The sequence below is a fragment of the Limanda limanda genome, chromosome 1 (assembly GCF_963576545.1).
Source record: "Limanda limanda chromosome 1, fLimLim1.1, whole genome shotgun sequence".
In the NCBI taxonomy this organism is placed as follows: domain Eukaryota; kingdom Metazoa; phylum Chordata; class Actinopteri; order Pleuronectiformes; family Pleuronectidae; genus Limanda; species Limanda limanda.
Window position 1 is genome coordinate 20,102,485 of NC_083636.1, and position 27,441 is coordinate 20,129,925.

Genomic DNA, 27,441 nt, shown 5'->3' on the forward strand with positions numbered 1-27,441 from the left:
AGAAAAAATGGAAAAAGTTGGAGACGCGAACTTTGCGCGTGCAGCTCCTGCGGGGAGATAAAGACCCGCAACGGGGCTTGGACGTGCGGGGTATTTTCCTGCGGGATTTTTCTATCTGACGATGGTATCGACTGAGGGAATAACTTGGATTCTCTCTCACTTCCATTGAAAGCAGATTCACTCATGGAGGAAGGAGCCCGTCGGGAGTCATGAGCGCAGGTTTGTGTTCCAGGAGATAAAACCCACAGGGGACAAAGTAAAGTTAATTAAAGTTTAATAAAGTGTATCAAAGTTGATCAAAGTGTATCAAAGTGTGTCTGCAGAGGTGAAGTTGTAACGGTTTGTAGCGTTCACTCTTTTCCACGCAGCCGCAGTTAATTACAGTTTTTTCCTTTTAATAACAGCTTTGCTCAAAGATGCAAAAGAAAGTGTCACGATTCAGGGATTTTCTACAACAAAAAAACAATCCACCATTATTTTAACTCGGGATGAATAAAGAGTCACAAACCAAACACGTCCCTTTTCCGTTTGTTGTTGCAGCAGTTGGAGGAGGAGGTGAAATCCTTTGTCTGGAAACATCTGTCCTGATGTTCCTGCTGCAAAGTTTACACCTCATTTAAAACTGTGCTTACTTTTTTAGTTAAAACGTCTCTTCACACTCTGGGGGTTTGTGTTGTTGTGTGTTTTTTTTCCCACGACACGAGTGGTTTTAAAACCTGGTGTCTATCCCACAAAACCGAGTTCCCTTCGAAAATAAGCTAATTTAATCTCTCCTCTTATTCTCCTGGGCGTATAAATAATCTATGACATGTTTTATTAACTTTACGGGTGTTGTCAGCACGCGGTGATGGATTCGGCTCATTCCTAAAAACCGAAACAAACAGAAGGATTTAATAGTGGATTCATTCTTTCTGCTCAGCGCCGCCATACCCGGTTAGTTTTCCTGTAGTTTCTAGGATGAGTTAGGAGTGTACCACTTCTTAAAGGAGAACATTACTAGTCAAATATCTATCCCGAATTGAAAACCACCGTTTACTGATTGTAAAAATACTTAAATGGCCTTCCCACTTTCTAGGCAAATGTGTTTATAAGCGGATTGACTTTATAATTTAGTGACTTTTCAACCGAGTTTGGGGCGAGGCTGCATCTGCAAACGCTGAGAGAAGCATGGATCAGGGGGCAGAGCGGTTTTCTGGTCGTTGGCCTTTTTGGAAACATCCGCTCGATGACTCCACTTCTCGTGGTGTGGGCCAGCCAAGAGTTTTCAGCGGAAAATATGGCCTTCTATGTTAATTCACAGCTTTTAAGTAGTGTAGAGACTCATTTCAGCTTTATCTATTGTAACTCCACTGAGATACTAACGTCTGACTGGGAGATGTTCACATTTTAACTATAGTAAATATACAGTAATTAGGATTTGGACAGTGTTGAACAGTTTTGACAGCTCAAACAGACTAAATAGTAATTCCAAGTCAATAATACACATTTGTAGATTTTAAATTTGCCAGAAACATTGCTGTTAACATGAGGACATAACATGACAGCACCTTTTTGTCTGTCATATTGTTTGCTCTCGTTGTTTTTTACAGTTTATTTAGAATGGAAGTAGAAAAATACCAAGCATACCAAGCTCCTCCAAGAACAGGAAGGAAGGCTCCAATTCAATTATCAATCTTGGCTGCAACAAGTGAGTTTTAGGCTGCAGAGTTATCATTTAATGACGTTATGATGAAAATAAGTAGAACAGGAAATGTGTCAATGGCAAGATTTTGAGTGGAACTTAACTACAGTGAAGTCTGATCCGCTCTCGTCTTCTCCTCCTACCCTTAAAAACAACCTTGTGACCCCTGTTTTAACCACGGCGTGCGTGCAGCTGTCTATGCTTCTATTAGCGGAGGCGTGGATGAAGGGTGTTTTATGTGCCGTATGATTCATGTTACAGGAAGTTTGAGTGAATAATGTTTGACTTTTCTGTGACTCTTCTCCCTCCTCTGTGCGTCCAGGTGTGAAGAAGCCTCCATTAGCTCCCAAACCTAAACTTCCTGCTGCCGCCAAACCCGCTCCCCCGCCCATCGCCCCCAAACCGGGGATCCACGCGCAGCCTTGGGTCGTCTCCCAACCTTCCCCTGCCACGCTCAAGAGGGCTAAACCGGCTCTTGCCCCGAAGCCATGTATTCCCAAATCCACCACGGCCTCCTCCCCCCCTGTTTCACCCCCACCACCCAAACCCACTGGACCCCTTATCCTATCTCAGGAGCAGCAGGAAGCTTTAGACAATGGCCTCTCACTTCTCAACTCCAGAAATGGGATTTTATCAGAGTTGCGCAAACGGGAATCGGACTACATCATTCCCACCTGCTCCTGTGGGCTCCAGGACTGCTCCCAGTGCCAGCGCCTGGAAAACGGAAGTGTAACCGAGATTGGGAGTGATTTGTTGCACAAAGAGACGCTGCAGAATGGGAATTTTACAGAGGGCTTCACAGGGACGGGGCCACAGGAGGGGGGAGTAGCAGCAGAGAAGGGTGAAGCTGGAGGGATTAGCAAAAAGCCCAGGGACAAACCTCAAAGACAGAGACACCTGGACAGGGAGCTGGCAAACAAAGAGGCACAGAGGACTGAGGAGCAGAAGGAGAAAGATTCAGACGCTGTAAAACATCAGGAAAGTGCAGAATCTGATGTATCAGGAGCAGATGTACAGACTGAGGAGTCAAACGGACATTTAACAGACTCCAGGCCCGCCTGTGATGTTGCAGGCAGCATCATTGTTTTCTCGAGTGTCCCTCTCCATGAGATATCTACAGAATCCTTACAGGTGGAACACAACGAGTCCATCAGCAGGTTACACTCTGAACTGCAGGTCCCTGCTGCCCCCAGTAAGCCTCTCCCTGTCCCTCACCCTCGTAAACCTAAAAAGCCGACGCTGGTGAGGCAGGACGGGGTGGAGGTCAGTGTCCAAGACCCGGCGGCGGAGGAACAGACGCAGTGGAATGAGATGCATGAAGCCGAGGACAGACTGAGTGGGTCTCACAGTTCGGAGGGTCAGGAGCTCACACAGGACACGAGTGGCGACTCTTTACCCAAAAGAGACTCAGGTATGGGAGACACTGACCCGGACGCCCCCGTCCCTCCTCCTCGAGAGACCTCCCTCTCTCCTCGCCTCCAGAGAACAGTCCACGCATCGGCCTTTCTCAACAAAAACACCTCTCACTCCTTAGACCTGCTCTCACAGCGTGACGCCATGAGCCACGGGAAACAGGGCGAGGACCACCGGCTGGAGCAGGATGAAGAGGACGGGTACGGCGACTTTGCGCGGTACCCGATCACTCACAGCCTCCCCAAACAGATCAAACTGGGCTGCCACCCTCTTCTGGCCAACGCCAGGAAAGCCTTCTCTGCTGAGGATCAGCCCGTCCCGAGGGCGCCGCCAAGAAAGCCTCAACGCCACAGCATGCCTTCGTCCCATCCGCCCTGCTTCTGCCCTCCTGCACCTCCACATGCGAACACCCCTATGAGGGAGCTGCCCGCGCCCCCTCAGGAGAAAACAGCCTGGCGCTTCACCCGACCCTGCGTGACCTTCTTCAGCCGGCAGATGCCCACCAGGAGCAGCGTGCCTCCAAAGAGCCGAGCCCCGGGGCTGGGGGGCAAGCAGAGGGCGCAGTCCTTCTCCGCAGCTGACCTGGCAACCCGGGCCAACTCTCAAAAGAGAAGCCTCTCCTTCCGGAAGTTGCTGGAGCTCCGGCTGTCGGTCAAGATGCTGCCAAAGCTGCTGGCAAAGTCAGGGCAGTCCCTGGACTGCACCAGCGTGGAGTCCCACCGGGGGGAGAGGAGCCTGGAGCGGCCCAACAGCTGCATAGTGGAGTCTGAAAACTGTGGGGAAGATGAAGACGTGGAGTACGAGAACGTCCCTTTGTATGAAGAGATCCCAGAGTACATGAACCTGCCGTTTCACGGTGCAAGGCTGGGGTGGCCTAACGACCCCGATGCTGCGGATTCAGACATCTACGAAGTGCAGGATCCTTATTACCGATGCCAAGACCACGAATACGAGAGGTACAGTATTTACCTGAAAGTGTTTTTATTACAAGTTCAGCTCCTTTTCCACTGGTCAACAAAAACCACTAACACCCACTATGGATACAACCAGCGTTCGCCGGAATATCTCTTTTTTTTCTCTTTAACATTGGGGGATAGGATGTTTTCCACTTATTTGTTGATTTCTCAGAGAATGATTTTTGGATCTAAATGAAAAAAAATCTGGCATCTTTATAGGAGACATTTGAGCTTGTACAATTTGATGCAGATCCAAATAATAATCTGGATTTTGTGAGTTTTAATGTGGTTTCATAAAGGCGGCTGTTGGGCGGAGGTCTGAGCTCTCTTGAGTGCTCTTATCGTTTCTTTTTTAATCGTCCAATCAACAGATAAAACTACTAATCATTTCAACATTGTCTTTCATCGTCTTTCAAATGCAGCTCAACAGAGACAGGCGTCGTATGTAAAGATGATTTATTATCCAGAGATCCAATATCTCTGAGTATGACTGAGAAAAATGAAAACATTCCGGTTTAACAGGCGTTATTGCTGAACTCTCCCAGTTTAGAAAGAAGAGACTTTCTTTGCACAAATTGAAAGTTTCTGTTTGTGCATGTGGGTAAAAATAACCTGGAAGTTGACGCAGGCCGAGCTGCAGACCTGCTATCACCCTGTTATCACATGTAGCTTCAGTGTGGGAACATTTGCGTGCGTGCGAGAGGTTGCACATGGTGGCACGAGCGTTTTTGTGCAAGAGCGTGAAATTCAGCCTTTGAGCCAGTGGCATTGAATTTGAATACAGCATTGATGTGCAGCAGGTCGGCCTGTTTTCCTGTGGGTTATTTTCAGTGGCCAGGGCAGGAAATGTCTGAGAATCGCAGAAACGCCACACAGCCTCTCCAGAACAGGGAAAATAAACCTCCAGCAACCACCAGCCTCCTCCTCCTCCTCCTCCTCTTCCTCGTCGTCCTGCCCGCCCTCGCTCTCTGTTTAGCCTTTTCTTAACCTCATCACACCAGCTCTCTCCTGGCGTCTCTGTGAGAGAATATGAAGTGTGAGCTTTGTTCTAGTCGGCACTAAATGAACAAACTGTCTTTTTGCATGACACCAGTGGAAAAGCAGAGTTTACAGGAGGACTGTAAGTTAGAGGAGAGAAAAATATTTGAACAATAGTTAATTATTAATGAGATAAAGACAGAAGAGACTTAGTAGGACAAAGAATAAGACCAGGATGTAACACTAAAATATTTGTTTTGGGAAGATCAACAGTTAATACAAACACGAATTTCTAATTCTCTGTATATAATTTTTCAATATTTTGACAAATGAACAGAAGAGTCAGTTCTCTACTGCAGCTAAAACACAACAGGTGGATATAAACACAGATGAAACCTGTAATTAGTTAAAAAATCTAAATATGAAAAGAGAACAAAAACTACTACTAAAAATCCTGCACATTAAAGGGACCGATATTTATGAGATGTGAAATGTGCTGCTTTATTTGTGTTTTTAGAATTCAAGGGAACCGACATTCTCGTTTATTTGTTTGTTTGTTGGCAGGATTACTCAAAAACAACAGGACAGATTACCACAGAACGTGGTTGAAGGATGTGGTGTGGGTCAGGGAAGAGCTCATTAAGCTTTGGTGTAGATCCCCACAAACTTTTTATACCTTTTTTACCAATTTCTCAGGGAATAACTCATGGATCTTTATGAGCATGTGTAGGGGACAAGTATATATGAGCGTGTAAATGTAAGTTTCCAGCCCTGGCGGAGGAACACTCTATTTAGAGACATTCTAGTTTGGTAAATATCAACAAGCTATTAATTGATTGCCAGAATCTGGAGCTCAATACTGTTTTTTGGTTAATAAGCGTTAACTCAGCAGGGAGATGAGGGACACTGGCAGTGACTCAGCCATCTGGTCCCATTCAGGCCATTGAGATCTTATTGAGTCACTCTGTACTCAATGATAGGTCCAGACTGTTGTGATGAGGAGCTGTTCCCATGATAGCTGGCATGGTTCTTGTCTCCTCTGTCCAAACTGGGTCACTACAAGTGACGAGGTCAGGCCCGTGTTAGGTGACGGTGTGAAATCAGCCGTTAAACTATTAAAATGCGCCCCGCTTCTTAATTCTCTGTGGCCTGCCGAGTGGCGAGGAGGGTGTTTGTGTGTTAAGGAAGAGGGAGCGAGTGAATCTGTAGTGTTTCCCAGGCATCTTGAGCCTGTTAAGTTTATGTAAGTAGCCTCGGGCTGTAAACAAGTGGCGCTCTGTGCCGGAACCAGTGTGCTGGAATGCTTGACTATAGAGAAAGCGTACGGGAGGAAGAAGAAGTTCAGGAAAAAAAGGAGGAAGAGTGAGATTGCAATGGGTTTAAGAAACTGTCAAGAGGCATAAAAGAAAAACAGGGAAAGAGGAGAAAGTGCGTAACTGGAGATGAGAGTGAAAGGAAACACGAGTATTGTGGGAGTCTCACTGTCCCCGGGGTCTAATTTTTATTCTGAGCCATCACCCTCTTTGTAGAACAACTGAACAACAAGACGAGGGGGAGCAGGGACTCAGTCTCCGTTCCCTGAGCTCTCAGGACATCAGTCTTTACAATTAGACAACTTAATTCTACAGAGAAGTCAATGAGAGCTGGATCAAAACACCAGCGTCACACACACGCATGTTGCTGCTTGTTCGAACCTGGCGACCGACACTGCTTGTGGGCTGCAGCGTGTTGTCTTGCTGCCAGAAGCAGCTCGCAGCCGACGGATATGCGAGCTTAAACATCAAAACAATTAGGACTGTTTGATAAAGCTGAAGTGAATATCACAATATCACTCAACATTGATAGTTACATGATGTCTCAGTATTTCACCCTAAATCGTTTTCAATGGGGCTGTAAGCAAGGATTCATATATTTACAGATTATTTTCTCAATCCATTGATCATTTATTTGGATTTGAATATAAGCAAATTCTAAAAAGTTGATCAGAAATTCCCAAAGCCTAAAATGCCAAATTTTGTCCGATAATCAAAACCAGCAAGTAAACAACTGGAGACAGAGATTTTCCACCTATCAGGATGTTATGTTTTCACCTCTTTCAGCTGGTCTCTCCATTGAAATGCTTCCTTTTCTCAAAGATGTTGATTCAGTGTAATCAGTGTTTTCTGTTTTCCATTATATTATGTCTCTGATCTGACTCATACACATAATTGTGTTTAATTCCCCCCTGTGTTGCACAAACCTGCACTTGACACATTCAGTGATCTTTATTTATCCAGGGAGGGGTTTTCTGAACACACACACACAAACACACACTCCTCTCCAGCCCGGCCCCTGCTTCTCGTTCACACATTTCAAACAGTCTTCATTCGTCTCCAGTTGTTGTGCTGAATGTGCGCTCTCTTGTGTTTTCTTGGCGAGCAGCGGCTGGCTGAGTCAGGACGTCCACTCCGAGGAGGAGGAGGACGAGATCCACAGTTCAGACGAAGAGGACAACAGCTCCACCTCCAGCAAGGAGCATCTGGACGAGGCCGACAGACAGGTAATCAGCTCTCTCTGTAATGTGAGGGGGACGTCAGTCACTACACAGCCACTTGCTGATGGGCTGTAAAGACATAAAGTGATATGAATGACACTGCACTTCCTTGGGCCCTTAACAATACACATGCCAAGAGTGAAACCATTAAGAAGAAGAATGGGGAAAGCCCAGCAAAAGGTCGACTCAGGCCTTTTCTCAAACATGATGTCTGTTGTGCAATAGGAGTAGACTTGACGTTGGCTAATTATTAATAATCATGAAATAGGATTATTAAAATAATAAAAATTATCTATCAAAAATAATTAAATTATTAATTGAAGATGATCAGTAATCAAATAACAATACAACCACTAATGAGAAAATAGGAATTATCAATTAGAAAGTACAAGCTGTCAATTAACAATGATAAGGTTATCAACCAAGAATAATGAAAATAATTAGTCTAAAACAATAAAATTATCAATTTAAGAATAATACTATCTATATTAATAATTGAGAAAGGGGGGCACCACCCTGGTTACCAGGGACCAACGATGTCAAGCTATAATTATCAGTCTCATAATGATAAATGTCAAATTAATAATGTCAATATTTTAATATTAACGATTACTTAATAAACAGTGAAGGCTTCTAAGTTCGAGCACAGGCGATCATAATCCAGCTGCAATCACATACATATGCACAAATAATCACAGACTACAGATACTTTAATTACAAAAGTATTTATTAAAAAGGGGAAATAAAGTTATGTTATTCAATGATTTATCATTTTAACAAGCTCCAATATTTCAACGGTAAACACAGCAGCAGCACTTATCACAATTCAGAAAATACATGGACAACCTGCGGTCTACCTATGTATGTCTGTCTCTATGTGTGTGTGTGTCTGTGTCAAAGTGTCTCTCTGTGTGTGTGTGTCTATGTGTGTGTGTGTGAAATAAAGTTAGTGTTATTTAATGATTCATCATCTTAACAAACTCCCATATTTCAAAGATAACAACAGCAGCTTATCACAATTTAGAACACGCATGTAACCTCTGGTCCATCTATGTGTCTCTGTGTGTGTGTGTGTCTGTCTGTGTCTATCAATGTGTGTGTGTGTGTGTGTGTGTGTGTGTGTGTGTGTGTGTGTGTGTGTGTGTGTGTGTGTGCGAGAGAGAGAAAAAGAAGGGGGGTGGCGATGACGCGTAGTGACATCACATCTAAGATGGAGGCCGATCATGATTCGTGGAATCAAGGCCTAAAAACTCTCAAAATGGCGGATTGACTACAAAACAAGATGGCGGAGCCGTTATGAATTTAGAGCCAGGATGGGAGGAGAGAGAGAGCGGAGGCGTGGCAATAATAGACTCAAAATGGTGGGTTTAACTTAACGTTATCCAAAATGGAGAATATGTTAATGACACCATGTGGCCGGAGCGCACACTGGTGGTCGTCACATGAATTACACAAAGGAAATTTTAGACAAAGAGAATTCTTATCTCTGCTTGGCTTTGGGGCCGAATGGTTTCCAGATGTGTTCAGCCTCTCTAAGCATAGATTTAACTATGTGACATGACCTGTATTATAAATACAGGTCAGGAGTGTGTATAGGTCGGTTTAGAAGGAGAGAGAGAGAGAGAGAGAGAGAGAACATGAGAAAACATGTAAGGAGAGTCCAAAGAAGCTCTTAAAAATACGTCTGAGATGAGTTAACAGTGATTCACCCCTCAGCCCTCAAGCGAGCGTTGTGGGCCGAGGTTCTGATCGGTGAAATCACTGCAGACTCACACAGACGTTAACAGTGCGGGCGGAGGCGCTTCTCGCGGCCCTATTTACTGCAACACAAAACATTGCGATCCACCCGGAAACCGGAAGTAGCGGCTCGGAGTAGTGGCCGGCTAAAACAATGGAACACGGAAGTTCCATCAACAAAATACACTCAAGTATTAAATCAACACGCTACATATTAAAACTAACATCTGCCCAGACAACATAAGCCTCTTACTGTGACCGTGATTTTGTGGGTTGCATGCGACTTGGCGCGAATCCCCGGAGGTTCAGTGAATCGCTTGAAGTTTCTCAGACGGGCTCTCGTGAGCACCGCAGCTGGGCCGGAGCCGATCCGTTGTGCTCCGTGGCGAGATGAGGTTTCGTCTTCTTCTGCAGCAGTGGAGATCGTGCTGCCTCACAGGGACGTTCGGCTGCTTGTAGCCGTTGTAGATCGTGTGGAAAAAAGAAAAAGTAAAGTCTATGGAAGGGTGGGAGTCCGTCCAGCGGGGCACTTCCTGTTTCGATGTCTAATCGCCTCCTTAGTTACTGAGTCGTGTGGTTAGACCTCTTGAGGTCAGAAAACAACTTGAGCAGCGTGGAAAAGAGGAGTACAAAGAAAGTCTCTTAAAAATACCGAGTTAACTAGTAGAACCCCGGAGGGGTTCTGTTGTTGCTTGGGCATCTGAGTGAAGAGAGAAAGAAAAGTCTGTGAGTTCAGCCCTTTTAAGTCATGTCTCAGGTGACTCCCCCCTGGGAGGAGGGGTCAGGGGTCAGTGTGGCCCTCCAGCCAATTGAGTTGTCAGGATTTGGCCCCCAGGGGCGGGCTTACCGTGGGGGACCAGGACGTGATCTTTTGCCACATGGAGATAAGGGTCCATGCTGTGGTTTTTAAATGTAAGGGGTTACCCGAGCCTGGCCTAAGGTTTTACGACCCTTTGTTCTAAGTCGGATCACTGGGCCTTGCCCAACAGTCCCCCTTTGACCTGGGAAGTGGGTCGTTACCCAGTTTCCAGGGCACGCTAGGGTCGAGAGTCCAGTGATAATCCATGAGAGGTAATCCTTGAGTGGAGTTGAAGCATTGAAAGTTAGTTCATCATGAGGCATAAATGTCTTTGAGGCATGAGTCTAAACAGAGAGAGGTAATTGTCTGGGCAGACAGAGGCTAAACAACATATATTCTAAAACACGGCGCACATTTCAATTTCACATAATGCTTATCGGCAGTTATTGTTAACATACTGATGAATTTCGGTGAAGAGTGAAATGAAAGAAAAGTGGAAAAAGGAACAGAAGAAAATGTTTGAGTAGGTGCTGGTGTTTTGAGGTAAACATGTGTGTTATTCTGTCAAACCAAAACATTTAGAACGGCGAGTCACGTTCTGTTGTTCGCTAATCTGTGAATATATGGTAAATCCTATTTCTAGGTTTGCAAATCTACAGATATTGAAATTTTTCTGCCAAGACTGAATTGCCAACTGTACCCGTGAGGGCTGCACAACCGTAGTGGTAACGACTTCAAAATCCTCAACGAGGTCTAAGGAGTTCACTACCTGAACATACGTTATACAATTTACTGACAGAGGGTCTAAAGCATGCAGCTATTGATGGAGTGAGTGGTTTGAGCGGTCTTTGTTTTAAAATTGGGATTTCTTCCCCTCCCCCTTTCAGGTGTGGAGGTGAGAGGGGGTTTCTGGCAGCGCCTCGGTCCTTCCCAGTCATTGAAGTCATCTTTAGGAGTGGAGAAGGAGGGCAACTGCTTCTAGTTTCGCCAACGGGGTTCAGTGTCTGGTCTCTTAGGGGAGCCTGGAGGAACACGTGGCACAATGTCTCTCATTGCTTCATCCACACATCTCCGTATTAATTCCTCTGTGCCAGGATGCATCCCATGTGTTGGATTTCGGTCACCATCACTATACTCCTGGTATTGATGAGGTTTCCTTTGGTTACAGCCCCTACTTCTCTGTGGAGAGGGATTCAGGTGCTGAGGTCGAAACTGTTTGTGGGGCTGGTTGAAATCCTCACCCCCTTGGTTTTGAGGGGCACCCTGTTGGAAGGGTCGTTGTTTCTGGTTCTCTTTGCTGGGGTTCATCCTGGCGTGGGGAAAGTTGTCATCTTCCAGCGCCGGGTCCACATTGAGTTGGACTTGAACTGCCAGAACCACGGTGTCGTCTTCGTTACACCCTCGGTTGTCTGGGTCGAAGCGATAAATGTCTTTTTCAAGGGGCTCTTGCCGCCGGTTGCGGATTTCCTCTCTTTGAGGGGGTGCTGAGTCATCAGTGTCTTTTGACTCGAATGTGCCACGGTACTCATCTTCGTGGCCACCATCTCTTGCACCGGGGTTGGCGGACCATCCAGGACGCGACCGTGAGTCATGGTGCGCCTCTGCCTGAGTGGCAGACTGGGAATCTCCTTCAGCCCTCCAGGACGGAGTCCTTCCGTCGTTGTGATGTGGATCAGCATGGCTCCGTGCAGGATGTGTTCCTTCTGGCTGGAGTGGATGCTGTGTGTCCGCTGGACAGGCATTTGATGTTGCCTCATAGCGGTCGCAGGTCACTGCACGTCTAGGGGTTGAGTCCTGCTCCCCCCTTGGTGTTGAGTTGGTCGGGGCTGTCAACTGCTGGGTGTGTCTGGCTCTCCAGAGCGAAGCTTCCTCTGCATGAGGGTTGCGTAGCTGTGCCTGCAGCTTTTCTCCCAGTGTCTCTGCTCCGCTGGCTCCACCGGGGTTGACGTCAGCTCCTGGCCCTGTCATCAGGGATATCAGCTCGAGGGGGGGCAGCTCTGTTTGACTGGGCCCCCCTTTCTGCTGACCTTTGACCTGCGCGTGCTCCTGCACCGCCTGGTCCTGTTCTTTGCGGGTCTCGATGATATGCCGCAGGTGGGAGTTTTTCTCCTGCTCCGCTCGACATGCTGCTTTGCATGGCTCTGAGCGCCTTCGCATGTTCTTGGGTCTGCAGCTCGGCTCTCTGCTGGTAGAGGAGTGTCAGTTGACCCAGAGCATGGGGTAGTTTCGGATGCGGGCCAGTGGGGTTGATGAGTGCATGGACAGTTCTTGATCTTACGATCGCAGGTACTTATTTCATACTCACTCAATTCACTCACCGCATCATTAGAAAAAATTAATCAGACTGGCTACAGTCTCTAATAGGACCTCTGGTCCTGAGGGAGCACTTGCCCCACGGTGTTACATGCTACTCATCTTCTGAGTGCGAAAAGGCACCTGGTGGACTGCTCACGCTTGCTTAGAAAAAGTGGGTAAAACACTTAATTAAAAAAACTACACAACAAGATGCACAGGTGAGCTTCACCCTGTGTCTATAAAGTGTCAATGAAGGATAGCTCGGTGGCTCAATCCTTAAGACCTAGTTGTTCAACAACTAGTCTTCTCAAAACTAGTCTCTCAAATCTAGTTTGTCTCCTTAAGATCAAAAAGCATGCAGAAAATCTCCAATAAAAATTACCAACTACTGAAACGCAGTCAGCAACCAACCAAAGTTACACAAAAGTCTGCTTAGCAAAGGGAATTAAGAATAAAGAAACTTCAAAGAGAAATTAGTTTCGAACCTATGTCTCTCTTCAAAGATTAATCATAATTATTGTGCATTGAGATGACACAACCACTTATATGCTAGAAGCAACCAACCACGGATACACAAGGCACTAGTATACCTGCTTGGGACAGATGCAAAGGGATTACAATAAAAATTTTCAAAGAGAAATAAATTCCTAGAATTATTTTTCTCTTTTCTTAAATTATTTATGATTCTTGTGCCTCGAGAACACAACCACCGATTGCAATCTGCAGCCAATTACGGATACACCAGGCACTGGTAAACCGGTTTGGTAAAAGTTCAAATGAATTAAAAATAAAACTTTGCAAAGAAGAATACATTTCCAAAATTATTTTCTTCTTCAACAACGAATCATGATCAATACCAAATGAGAGAAAGGAAAAGTTTTGAAAAAAAATTAAAAATTTTCAAAAAAATTTAAATTTTTCAAAAAATCAAATTTCTGGAAAAAAAAGAATCTGGATTATTGTACACAGTATTATGATACAGCTGGAGTTAGATCGCCTCACAGGGGGCACCATTTATGTTGTGCAATAGGAGTAGACTTGACGTTGGCTAATTATTAATAATCATGAAATAGGATTATTAAAATAATAAAAATTATCTATCAAAAATAATTAAATTATTAATTGAAGATGATCAGTAATCAAATAACAATACAACCACTAATGAGAAAATAGGAATTATCAATTAGAAAGTACAAGCTGTCAATTAACAATGATAAGGTTATCAACCAAGAATAATGAAAATAATTAGTCTAAAACAATAAAATTATCAATTTAAGAATAATACTATCTATATTAATAATTGAGAAAGGGGGGCACCACCCTGGTTACCAGGGACCAACGATGTCAAGCTATAATTATCAGTCTCATAATGATAAATGTCAAATTAATAATGTCAATATTTTAATATTAACGATTACTTAATAAACAGTGAAGGCTTCTAAGTTCGAGCACAGGCGATCATAATCCAGCTGCAATCACATACATATGCACAAATAATCACAGACTACAGATACTTTAATTACAAAAGTATTTATTAAAAAGGGGAAATAAAGTTATGTTATTCAATGATTTATCATTTTAACAAGCTCCAATATTTCAACGGTAAACACAGCAGCAGCACTTATCACAATTCAGAAAATACATGGACAACCTGCGGTCTACCTATGTATGTCTGTCTCTATGTGTGTGTGTGTCTGTGTCAAAGTGTCTCTCTGTGTGTGTGTGTCTATGTGTGTGTGTGTGAAATAAAGTTAGTGTTATTTAATGATTCATCATCTTAACAAACTCCCATATTTCAAAGATAACAACAGCAGCTTATCACAATTTAGAACACGCATGTAACCTCTGGTCCATCTATGTGTCTCTGTGTGTGTGTGTGTCTGTCTGTGTCTATCAATGTGTGTGTGTGTGTGTGTGTGTGTGTGTGTGTGTGTGTGTGTGTGTGCGAGAGAGAGAAAAAGAAGGGGGGTGGCGATGACGCGTAGTGACATCACATCTAAGATGGAGGCCGATCATGATTCGTGGAATCAAGGCCTAAAAACTCTCAAAATGGCGGATTGACTACAAAACAAGATGGCGGAGCCGTTATGAATTTAGAGCCAGGATGGGAGGAGAGAGAGAGCGGAGGCGTGGCAATAATAGACTCAAAATGGTGGGTTTAACTTAACGTTATCCAAAATGGAGAATATGTTAATGACACCATGTGGCCGGAGCGCACACTGGTGGTCGTCACATGAATTACACAAAGGAAATTTTAGACAAAGAGAATTCTTATCTCTGCTTGGCTTTGGGGCCGAATGGTTTCCAGATGTGTTCAGCCTCTCTAAGCATAGATTTAACTATGTGACATGACCTGTATTATAAATACAGGTCAGGAGTGTGTATAGGTCGGTTTAGAAGGAGAGAGAGAGAGAGAGAGAGAGAGAACATGAGAAAACATGTAAGGAGAGTCCAAAGAAGCTCTTAAAAATACGTCTGAGATGAGTTAACAGTGATTCACCCCTCAGCCCTCAAGCGAGCGTTGTGGGCCGAGGTTCTGATCGGTGAAATCACTGCAGACTCACACAGACGTTAACAGTGCGGGCGGAGGCGCTTCTCGCGGCCCTATTTACTGCAACACAAAACATTGCGATCCACCCGGAAACCGGAAGTAGCGGCTCGGAGTAGTGGCCGGCTAAAACAATGGAACACGGAAGTTCCATCAACAAAATACACTCAAGTATTAAATCAACACGCTACATATTAAAACTAACATCTGCCCAGACAACATAAGCCTCTTACTGTGACCGTGATTTTGTGGGTTGCATGCGACTTGGCGCGAATCCCCGGAGGTTCAGTGAATCGCTTGAAGTTTCTCAGACGGGCTCTCGTGAGCACCGCAGCTGGGCCGGAGCCGATCCGTTGTGCTCCGTGGCGAGATGAGGTTTCGTCTTCTTCTGCAGCAGCGGAGATCGTGCTGCCTCACAGGGACGTTCGGCTGCTTGTAGCCGTTGTAGATCGTGTGGAAAAAAGAAAAAGTAAAGTCTATGGAAGGGTGGGAGTCCGTCCAGCGGGGCACTTCCTGTTTCGATGTCTAATCGCCTCCTTAGTTACTGAGTCGTGTGGTTAGACCTCTTGAGGTCAGAAAACAACTTGAGCAGCGTGGAAAAGAGGAGTACAAAGAAAGTCTCTTAAAAATACCGAGTTAACTAGTAGAACCCCGGAGGGGTTCTGTTGTTGCTTGGGCATCTGAGTGAAGAGAGAAAGAAAAGTCTGTGAGTTCAGCCCTTTTAAGTCATGTCTCAGGTGACTCCCCCCTGGGAGGAGGGGTCAGGGGTCAGTGTGGCCCTCCAGCCAATTGAGTTGTCAGGATTTGGCCCCCAGGGGCGGGCTTACCGTGGGGGACCAGGACGTGATCTTTTGCCACATGGAGATAAGGGTCCATGCTGTGGTTTTTAAATGTAAGGGGTTACCCGAGCCTGGCCTAAGGTTTTACGACCCTTTGTTCTAAGTCGGATCACTGGGCCTTGCCCAACATGTCAGCAGAATAAACCGCCAGCGTTTAGAAATCACAAATGGCCGACTCGTATCACAGCCGCGGGACAAAAGTGTCACTGCCGGAGATAGTGGGCACACGTGCTGCCAAGTGTTGCAGGTCACAGCTTTCAAGAAGTGTGTCTGTGTGTGCGTGCTTGTGTGTGTTTAGCGAGGGGGGGTGGTGAGCAAACACAGGAGAGTTACAGGTTCAGGAATAGCTCCCTCAATAACTGAAAGAGTTTTTGCTTCGTCCTGTGTGACCTTCTGCATGATACCATCTCTCAAAGCTCCAGGGCGTCACAAACACAGGCTCCGATAGGACCAGGAGGACGTCTCAGTCAAGTGGGGGCCAAGGCCGCTGGCCAAATTAAGTCATTGAGAGGCCGCCCCATTACCATTCAACAACACGCCATCAGAGAGGAGAGAGGCACAGAGAGAGAGAGGGGGGTGAAGGGAAGATTCCTGCTCCACTTTTAGGGCTGAGCTGTTGTTTGTGAGGCTGTGAAATGCTTTTAATCGCTGAAGCAGGATCCCGTGAACATGGTGGTCTGCAGTGAACCTGTGAGTGAACCAGTTTTTGTGAGGTTAGTTGCTGCTTTGCGTTAGTTTGACTGCTTGTGTGTTTCTGCTCTTTCAGCAGGAGGACGAGATGAAGAGGAAGAAGGTGGTGCACATCGCCCAGGAGATCATGAGCTCGGAGAAAGTGTGAGTGGTTTGTTAATGAAGCAGGAACAAGCAACAACAAGTAGATTCTGTGATTAAAGAGAAGCTAAATCTTCTTAAGCATCTTCTAAGCTTGTGGCTCCTCTTTTGCATCCTGAGATGTTTGGATTCTCTTTGTTAGAAAAGTCATCAACACGACCACTCGCTCGCTGTGGATCCTCCAGATATTCTCCTGCTGGCAGCTGACTCGGACATTATCTCTGTCACATACAGCCCAGCCCCTCTGGAGAATATCAGGAGATTATCAGGAGTTCTGTGCACGTCTGAAAGCAGCTTCACTCATGTATTTCTCCTCTCTCTTCAGATTTGTGGACGTCCTGAAGCTTCTACACATCGTAAGTGTCCTGTTTATTTTTAAAATGTTTTCATTAGTGCTGTTTTTGCAGCTCCGAACAAATGACAGCCAAGCATAATAGGTTGTACTGTATGTTCGGTTTCCCACACCAACACTGTGATTGTTTTGAATCGTGATCTAAACCTTTTTCCTCGAGGATGGACGGGAGTTAATGAACTCCTGGCCGTCTGAAGTGTCTGTAAAGTTGAATAATGCAGTTATTCCACGGCTGAGGCTTTTTGAAGTTGCTGTGCTGCAGGGTTTTTGTCTCCCCCGGGGGAGTAGTGGGCAGGTGGAGCTGCAGAAAAGAGGAGGTGGTGCTTTGATCAGTCCTTTTCAGGAGGAGCGCTGTCAGGCCGGTGTGTGTTTTCATGCAGGAATAAGAGAGTTGAGAAACCGAAGCCGAGTGTCGGTTTGGCTCTGTCGAGATTTAGCTGTGTAGTGGAAGTTTAGAAGCCAAGTTTTTCTAGACCTTTTCACATTAAAAGACCCAAGTGGATGCGAACAATTACTCTCATTTCTGTTGGAGGGTTTTCCTGCATCTAAGCTGTGACTCAGACGTTTTTCAAGTGGATGATGTAGCTGTAACTCAATCAATTCATCTTATGATTATCTTATTGAGGAATAATTTTGTCTATAATACATAAGGAAATAACCCTACTGCACAGGATTACTGTCACATTTTAGAAGCTGGAACCAGTTTATTTTGTAGGTTTAACATTTGACCCAAAGGCTGCACGTTTGTTTATGTGCATATGTCGAGGACAGACTCTGTTCAAGGTCTGTCCTGAGGGGGGATCTCAGCTGAGAGGGTCCAGTCCTCCCTGAGGGGTCGAGGGGTCGAGGGTCCACCTGTCTGACCGCCTCAGACGTGACGTTAGTGAATCACCGCAGGATTAGTAGAAAACGTTGTTCTATGGTGGACGAGGGGGGGAGGGCGAGGCGCAGAGTTCTGTCCAAGAAAAGAGGTCAGATCACATTCTTCTGTGTCCGCTGACGGCCCGGCCGATCAGCAGCTGCTTCCTCAGGCCACAGAGACGACATCCAGACACACACACATGCCTCAGATAATCCCCCGTTTGTGTGTGTGTGCACAGTATGTGTTCGATATATGTGTGTGTGTGCAGGTGGGTGCGTGGGCTGGCAAATATGTGTTTGGTGTGGTGCTTTTGAAATGTTGTTTTTTCATTTGAAGTTGCTGTTCTTGCCCAACTTTCATGTTGGCACTTCTACTACCACATTCAAATATGCGTTTCATTTATATTTGTCCTTGTTCATTGTTGGGTTTCTTGTGTTGTTTCAGGTCGGTTGTGTATCTTTTTTTCTCAGCTGTGATTTATGAGTTTGTGGGAGTTTGCACAAGCTGCAGGAAGAAGATAATTGCTGATTAGATTGTCTTGTTTATTTATTAACTCGAATTTCACTTGATGTTTCCAGTTTTTGGGGTTCTTTCTTGGCCCAGTTTCCTTTTCAGGAGCTTCTGCATAATCCTGGTGACAAATAAATGAACTGCATTGAAAAACAAACTCATTTGCAGATGTAATAAAGATAAACAGGGTTTGTTGGAGAAATCTATAAACTTGTTATGACCTGGATATGGATCTGATACTGAGTGAGACTGTCACTCATCATGTGTCTTTGACTGCTGAATGGTCTCTGCGTGTAAGTCAATGTCACGACATAGTGTGTGTGTGTAGGTGTGTGTGTACGTGAGTGGATGTTAACCAGGACACTGCAGGATCCTGCGTGGCCTCCCTGCTTCCTTCCAGGTGGATGTATGTGTTGGCACGCTGGACAAAGTCAGGAGTGCTGACTCAGCTGTGTGTGTGTGTGTGTGTGTGTGTGTGTGTGTGTGTGTGTGTGTGTGTGTGTGTGTGTGTGTGTGTGTGTGTGTGTGTGTGTGTGTGTGTGTGTGTGTGTGTGTGTGTGTGTGTGTGTGTGTGTGTGTGTGTGTGTGTGTGTGTGTGTGTGTGTGTGTGTGTGTGTGTGATGAAGTACGTGCAGAGTTTAGTGGGGGAGGAGGGGGCAGTTAATGAGGTGTTAACCAGGTGTTCCTGCTAAAGCTGCCATACAGTATGTTGTCATGTGTCACCCTGCCCTGTACAGTTCTGTGTGTGTGTGCATGTGTAACTGTACAGCTGTGTGTGTATCTTCAGGACTTTCGGGATGCTGTTGCCAAGGCGACGCGTCAGAACGGGAAGCCAGTGGTGGACGAGCGGATCCTCAACCAGATCCTGTACTACCTTCCACAACTGTACCAGCTCAACAGAGACCTGCAGAGAGAGCTGGAGGAGAGGGTGGCACACTGGTATACACACACAAACACACTTTTATTTTAAATTTTGGCTTCCACATTCATTTCCAACAACTTTATTGCTGAAATGTGGGACGAAGTTGAGAATGAGGTCGTTACAGGAGGCAGTTCACACACAGTCATCATGTTATAAACAACCTTGTAACATCATCGTGTTATTTAAACCACGTCTGATGCAGAAAAATAAACATAAATGCTGAAGTTATTATCCAGAATGATTCAAAGATGGATAATAAACAATGCCTTTACTTTTCCATTCCATAATTAGTGGTAAAAACACAAACACACTTAATTTTTCCCAGAATGTTGCAATTAAATTAGTCAGAACCTCAAAATAAGGTTGTTGGGTTGTAAAAATTATAGATTTTTTGCTCTGTATTGGTTTCACAGCTTTCAGTATCACCCTTACATTCAGTTTTAGGGCATAATAAAAAAGGTTAGGTTGAGATATCCTGACCTTCATCATCTGGGTTATTTGTTCTAAAGTTACGAGAGCTTCCCTCCAGAGCCTCAGACGACACTATATACAAATCCCACAGCGGGGAACTGTAAAGCTCCATATTTGGCCTGACGTCCTCTATAAGACGAGCAGATTCATGGAATGCAAAGACCGTTGAACTTAAAACAGCCCAAACATTTTAAATATACACTCAAGGAATTCTTCAATCTTGCAGTCGTGTGTAGGGACTGCAAGATATAACTTATAAAATATAACTTATATTATAGTTTTTGTCTTAAAGGCCCTTGTGATACATTGTGCCTATGAAATAAACATGACTAAAGATAACTTGAGCTGTTCCACTGATCTGTTCACGTCCGTCTGGTCACAGGAGCGATCACCAGCGACTGTCGGACATCTTCGTCCAGAAGGGTCCGTACCTGAAGATGTACTCCACCTACATCCGTCAGTTCGACAACAACGTGGCGCTGCTGGACGAGCAGTGCAGAAAAAACCCAGCGTTCGCCGCCGTTGTCCGAGAGTTCGAGGTAGAAACCAGATTGTTTTTTAACTTTACAGTTATGTAGATGGATTTCTTAGTTTGTTTTGTTATGTGCGGCTGCAGCCAACAGTTGTCTTCATCTTTTATTTCCCTATCTTTTTCTAAAATGATAAAATGTCAGCATGTAAACAACGTCTGTTTGTGTATCTAAATCTACATTTATTGACTCGAATTGATTGTTTGTCGTTCTCTGCCAAACGTCTAATCGCTTAATGGACCAAGCACTTTCAACAAGGAGATTGTTTATGTCACATAATGTATTAAATTCAGTTTCAGCGGATTTTAAACCTCCACGTTTACAACAGACGTTTAAAGATCCTGTGGTTAAATTTCCTTCAGTCCAGAATCGTCTGCAGCAGTCGTCTCCATCAAGCCCCATTATCCCCAGTGCTTGTTTTAAAACTTCAGTGAACGTCTGTGTGTGTGTTTGTGTGGGACTTTAAAGCAGTGTGCGAAAACAACAAGTGTGTTGTGTGTTTTATCTAAGACGAGTTCGAGATGTGCCAGTTTGGCTCTGAAGCACTACCTGCTGAAACCAGTGCAGAGGATCCCTCAGTACCAGCTGCTGCTCACTGGTACGTAAACACTGGAGCTCAAGCTTTGCTTCATCTGCTCAGTTTCTCACATCTCTGATGGTTGAGGGTTTATTAGATCATGACGCCCTTTTATTGGCAGCATGTGACTAAAACTTGGCCCAAGGTTGGTGCTCTTTCTGTTTGCTTTCACTCCGGTTCTAATGCTGTACTGACACCTGGTGGAGAGTCGCATTAACAGATACATGTTTCACACCATAGACAGAACTGGTTTCCATCAATTCAAAATAGTTAGAATGAAACAGACTCATGTATCGCTTCTTGTATTTTGTTATTTATTGTTGTTGCTTCCCTGGAAATATGTCTTTTAAAAAGTCTTCTCTATTTTCCAGATTATCTGAAGAACCTCCCCGAGGACTCGGAGGATTATAAAGACACACAAGGTCAGACTCAAGATAAAACTCTTAACCTTGTTTGATCCGGACTTTTCAGTTTAGTCCAAACCAAAATAACTTAAATAAATAAATAATAACTAAAACTGCCTTAACACGAGAGAAGAAGAAAAAGAAGTGGAAGCTTCAGTTTTCATCTCCGCAAATATAATGTTTGAAGGATGAGGACGTTCATTTCAGTCAAATCTTTAATTTCTGCTGTCCACACAGCTGCCCTCAGCATCGTGAAGGAAGTGGCCAACCATGCTAATGACATCATGAAACAAGGGGTAAGACAGATCCCATGTGACGCATTGAAGTTTTACAGCGACGGTCAAATTCAGCCTCATGATTGTGTGGTGTTGTTTTTCAGGATAACTTCCAGAAGCTGATGCAGATCCAGTACAGTCTCAACGGTCACCACGAGATCGTCCAGCCGGGCAGGGTGAGGCACAAAGAATCACACTGACACCAACATCCACGAGATTGTCACCGGTGTAAAAAGACTGATTTCTAAATGACTTTCCTTAGTCTTGGTTGTGATTATTTATTTTGCACTTTCATAAACCTCATGTCCTCTAGATGCAGCCGACTGAAATTGAACATGTGTGTCTTTGCAGGTCTTTCTGAAGGAGGGAACTCTCATGAAACTCTCCAGGAAAGTCATGCAGCCGCGGATGTTCTTTCTGGTGAGTAAATAAGTCGCCTGGAAAATGATCTGTGACCTCATGCAGCTTTTTCACATTTGTATTTCCTTTTAATCCATGAGGGTATGTGTGTTTCTTTGTTTGTTCAGTTTAATGACGCACTCATGTACACCACTCCGGTCCAGTCTGCCCAGTATAAACTCAACAGTGTCCTCTCTCTGGCTGGGATGAAGGTTAGAGACAAACACATTATTATATTTAATCCTTGATTGTTCTTTTTATTGCTTTCCTGTCAGTGTCGCAATGTTTTCCTTCATGTGCACTGATTTTTACTATTTCTTACTCAATCACATTGTATCGAATCGATATAAAATGCCATATTTATTATTTTATATTAAATAGCTTCTGCTCATCTATTGATTCCTGCTGCTGTTTTTGATTCTCAGTATTATAAATCTTCTAGTGTGTATCTGCAGTTAAAAGCTGATGTGAATTATTGATGCTTTGTGCCTGAGTTCGCTGCAACAACCCGTCAACATTTTTACAAACATAGTCTCTTGCGTTTCTCTGAATGGTGTGAATTCCTGCTGTGTTCTCCAGGTGAGCAAGCCGAGCCAGGAGGCGTATCAGAACGAGCTGAACATTGAAAGCGTTGAGCGCTCTTTCATCCTGTCTGCAGGGTCAGCACCTGACTATTACATTTTTATTTCATTTTTATTTCCATTAGCTCATAATTGATTACATTATGAGCTTTGAACATTTGTAACTGGTTGTGTTTGGCGCAGCTTCTGATTTATTTTGTGTCTTTGCAGCTCGGCTACAGAGAGAGACGAGTGGCTGGAGGCCATCGCCAAGGCCATCGACGACTACACAAAGAAGAAAATAACCTTCACATCAAGTCGCAGTCAGGAGGAGGTAAAACAAAAATCATTGCAGGAGTTTGTTAAGTCTTTTGAGAAGTTGTTTTTACTCTGTTTGCATCCTCACTAACTTTCTGTCTCTAGTATCAGGCTGAGGGGGTTGTTGACAGCGGAGCTCCGTTAGGCTCAAAGGCTCCGATCTGGATCCCAGACCTGAGGGCCACCATGTGCATGATCTGTACCTGCGAGTTCACCCTCACCTGGAGGAGGCATCACTGTCGCGCCTGTGGAAAGGTCAGAATCACTGAGACCCCCGCTGCTCCGTCACAATATCATTCACTCGACCTTCCTCTCACTGTAGATGTGTGTATGCTGTGTGTGTGTGACAGGTTGTGTGTCAGGCGTGCTCTGCTAATAAGTACTACCTGGAGTACTTGAAGAACCAGCCGGCACGAGTGTGTGATCACTGCTTCGCTAAGCTACAGGAGAATAGTGAGCTAACAACTTCCCCTACAGATCATTGAGCCCTTACCTCATTTAGAAATTTGAACATAATACAGATTATTTACTTGTGATTAAACCATATTGACTTTTTCTATTTGCTGAATTTTTCCAGGTGACCGTTGTGCCTCAACGTCTGTGTCTCCCATCAAATCTGGAGCTTTTTCCTTCACTAGAAAACAGAAAAAGATTCCAGCTGCACTAAAAGAGGTGAGGAATTAAAAATGTATGAGCTACATTCCCTAAATACTGTATTTTGTTTTCGCGGTGTAGAAATGGATTTCTCCCACATGGGTTTTTCAGGTTTCAGCGAACACAGAGAACTCCTCCATGAGCGGCTACTTGAACAGGTCGAAAGGCAACAAGAAGCAGTGGAAGAGGCTTTGGTTCGTCATTAAGAACAAAGTCCTGTACACTTATGCTGCCAGTGAGGTACTTTAACTGTTTATTTGGCTTCTTCTGTAAACCCAGTGTGTTTTTTCTGCCTTTTTGTTTGAGCGTCTGTTTCTCTCTGAAGGATGTTGCGGCGCTGGAGAGTCAGCCTCTGCTGGGTTTCTTCCTGCGGGAGGAGAAGAACGGGCCGGCTCAGAAGCTTCAGTTCAAACTGTATCACAAGAACACGCTGTTTAACATCTTTAAAGCCGACGACATCCCCACTGCACAGAGGTATCCAACTCAAAATGACAGCCAAAGCTTTATAGATGTAAAGATTTCAATCCAGATTGATTTTGCAGCACCTGTGGTCACCGGGATTAAAGCTAATTCAGTTTAGACGTATCACAAATCTAACATTAGGACAGCTCCTCTCAAATAGGTTTAATAAAGAAAAGAAACAAAAATGAAGGCGCTGGAGGTGTGAAGATATTAATGTCATCACTCCAGAGATCTGGGCTTAAAAATAGAGGCGACTGAGTTGCTCCCAATCTCTGGAGCAGTTTTCCTCTTCATACCAGAACCGCTCAGACCCTAGAAACGTTTAAATCAATGATCAAGACCCACTTATTCTCACTGGCTTAGTTTAATTCTCAAATGTTTATGATGTTGAATGTTTCATTGCTTTTTGTATTTTCTATTAATTTTCAGTTTTATATGTATGTATGTATTTTCTATGTATTCTTTTATTTTCCTATTTTAATGGATTTCATTTTCTGTTTTTCTTTCTGTCCTCAGATGGATCGAGGCCTTCCAGGAGGCGATGATTCTCGAGCAGTAACCTTTTTTTTTAGCGGTGAAGTCACATCTCAGCTACGGAGCTAGTTGATCGTTAACTTTCGACCCCCCCCCGATCGATGTCGTGTCAGGGGTCACCAGCTCAGGAAGGACTCCGGACGGACTGTTTAGTTTAAACAGAGACACACACAGACTGTGTGGAGATCTGCCTGCGTTCCCCCTCAAAGAGCTGGATTCTGTTTCTCTAAACATCTCTTTCTACCGACAGCAGCTGCTGTGGCTCAGCGCCGCCGGCTGAGGTCGGAGTTAATTGTGAGTTACAGCTGCGGGTCACAGGTCAAGTGCAGAAGCATGTGTGTGGAAGTGACACCAAACAGTTGTCGGGGCCGTTTAAAGCCCCTCGGAAGTCTGAAGTCTCGGGAGGATTTTTTAAATGCAAATGGATGAAGGAATCATTTTCGTGTGGAACTAAATATATGAAATGTTGGCTTCATTCAAGCACGTTGTTAAAACCCTGGGTTCCGTTTTTTAAGCAAAATCTTGCCGAAAAACTCTTCAAAATAAGATGTTTGATCTGAAACACGGATGTAAAGTATCTGATGTCATGTAAAAGGTGAGATTTTACTGTGAAAATCAGGCTTGAAGTTGAATTTCTTCTCTTTTATTTAATCTCTCTGGTTCAGAGATTTTACTCTTTTATTTTTAGATTAAAAACAATCATTTAAATCATGGGATAAAAAATAAATAAAAACATCCTGGACAAAACTGGAAAAAATCATGAATAATGTAGATATTTTTCATTCAGTTGAAATGTATTTTTGTTGGTTTTGCCACATTAAAACAGTTTAATGGGTAAAACTGTTTATATGGAAATAGAAGAGCAACATTGACCTTTTTTATATTGAAGCCGAGAGCTAATATTTATAAAATAGGAAGATTTATTGTTGGAAAAGCACAGGCTGCCACTTATTTTGGGAGTCAGGGTTTAATATGAAATATGTTTCAATCAAACACCATTATTTTTATTTTTTTAGATTGAAAAGAGAAGTGCTGAAAGAGAGTGGGACTTTTTTATACTGTGGAAACTGTGCATGAAATATATTTTTAAGGAAATGCTCAAAAGAACTAAAACATTCAGAATTTGTTATACTTGTGTTCACAGATTTTGTGCCTTTTCTATCTCGTGTTGTGAGATAAATTGCAATTGCGTAGGAGCTCTGTTTGAAATTGTAGGATTAAAGGTATAAATGTAAGCATCTGTTTCACGTGTTTACTCACTTTGTAGCCAGGGTACAGGTTGCACTGCATCGTGGGGAGTTGATGCCACAGTTAAATAGGACGCAGGTTTATTTAACTGTGGAAACAACTAGTTTGCGATGACGGACCAGTTTAACCTGGTAACTGAACAAGTAAAACTACAAACCTCTAGTACCGTCTCTACAAATTGAGTTTTTTGAAGAAAGTCATTTCTTGATGCTCGTGTTCAGACTTAGTGGATTATACCTCCTGTTCTGAAATAAACTACATTAATATAGGTGCTAAACAAATGTTGAAATGTAGGAATCCTGCTCATGTAACCACTCACTTTGTAGCCTGGGTACTTGAGGTTTGAATTCATTAACAAAAAGTAATGTTTCAGGGTTTTCTTGGTTCAGATGCCAGGTTGCACTTTGTGGGCAAATTAGTTGATTCCACAGAATATAAATAAACTCACTTCCTTCTTTTTTATTGAAGAAATACAAATGGTTAATTCTGTCGTCAGAGCTTGTTGGTTGATGTTGGTCTTTTATTCCATTTGTGCCTTTTTCTGATTTGGATTAGTGAAAATCTAAATCATGTGCTTCTCCATGATTGTACATTAACATTTGTAAACATCCACTCTGGCTGAGTTAGAGTTTCCTATAAACAATGTTTCTAAAACTGTCAGGCAACAGTTTTCAATAAATACAAAAAAAGAATAAATATATATATAAATACATCCTGTCCTTGTTTTCATTTCCTGTTTTGTTATTCTAAAAAAAACTGAAAGACGGCGAGCTGAGGCACAGAATCACAAAACCACTGTCCCCACTTAATTACAGGGTGCAGACAGATGTGTGGGAGGCAGGAGGTCGGAGGCATCTGTGTGCGTCGGGTCCCGGTGGAGTGTGGGTCGCTCTCTGAGACGTGGACATTCAATTTACAAGAAATGAGTCATGATTCACACAAAGCTCTGAATTTGATTGTAGCTTCATGATTTACATTCCTTCATATCTCGCTCAGCAGAGACCATGACCAGTAGTTTTTTTTATACTTCTCTTTGTATGCATCATGCTGCTATGAGGAACTGTTGTGAGGTTGTTGTTGTCAAAGTTTGTTTTTCTCTTTTTGTGCATCCAGCAGCGTCGAGTGGAACGGCATATGCCAGTCAACTCGCCATGGCCTAGTCCGACACCCAACGGGACAGGTTCTGTTTGCGACTTGGATTGCTGCTGTGGCTGGATTCGCTGCATGGTATCTGATGTGATCCCGACTCCAGCCTGTCATTTTGCTGCTGAGAGAGGAAAAGGGAGAGAGGGAGAGGGATGAGAAACATTGAAGGGAGGCGAATAAGGAGATTGAGACCATTTCATAGTTTAATATAAACATTCTTTAGGGGTCCAAGGTAATTCAATATTGCACTTAAAAACTGACTTGCTGTACAGCTGACAATGATGCACCTATATTCAATACACGGTGTAATGGCATGTATTTCCCGTCTGTTTGATCATGATTGAATGACGATGTAACCTTTATCATGCTGCATCCTGTACTATTTGAATGTGTATTGACCTGATTAACATACACTCTGTAACCTGATTTCCTCTAGACACAGCCCTTTACTACTGAATGCATATTGGCCTGATTGCTAGATTGTTGTATTCATGTAATCAAAGAATCTCAACCTTTCCTGTTTAACACACCCCCTCCAGCATGGGAGTGATTAGCCGAATGTATAAAGAACTGAAATGTCTTCTATCTGTTGTGCATTATTACAACT

The 27,441-nt window shown here is 43.9% G+C and overlaps 1 protein-coding gene across 1 annotated transcript; it reads left to right on the forward strand.

Annotated features, from left to right (window-relative positions):
• On the forward strand, positions 1-26,381 carry LOC133017648 (FYVE, RhoGEF and PH domain-containing protein 6-like). Its single transcript, XM_061083826.1, has 21 exons — positions 1-219; positions 2,004-4,050; positions 7,450-7,567; positions 16,546-16,613; positions 16,936-16,966; positions 19,122-19,273; positions 20,110-20,266; positions 20,768-20,855; positions 21,206-21,256; positions 21,476-21,534; positions 21,618-21,689; positions 21,865-21,933; positions 22,041-22,124; positions 22,492-22,571; positions 22,704-22,806; positions 22,896-23,045; positions 23,141-23,243; positions 23,368-23,462; positions 23,556-23,684; positions 23,770-23,918; positions 24,423-26,381. Exons 1-21 carry the CDS (start codon positions 210-212, stop codon positions 24,463-24,465), a joined length of 3,858 nt encoding a protein of 1,285 aa, XP_060939809.1. The 5' UTR covers positions 1-209; the 3' UTR covers positions 24,466-26,381.
• Positions 26,382-27,441: the final 1,060 nt, after the last annotated feature.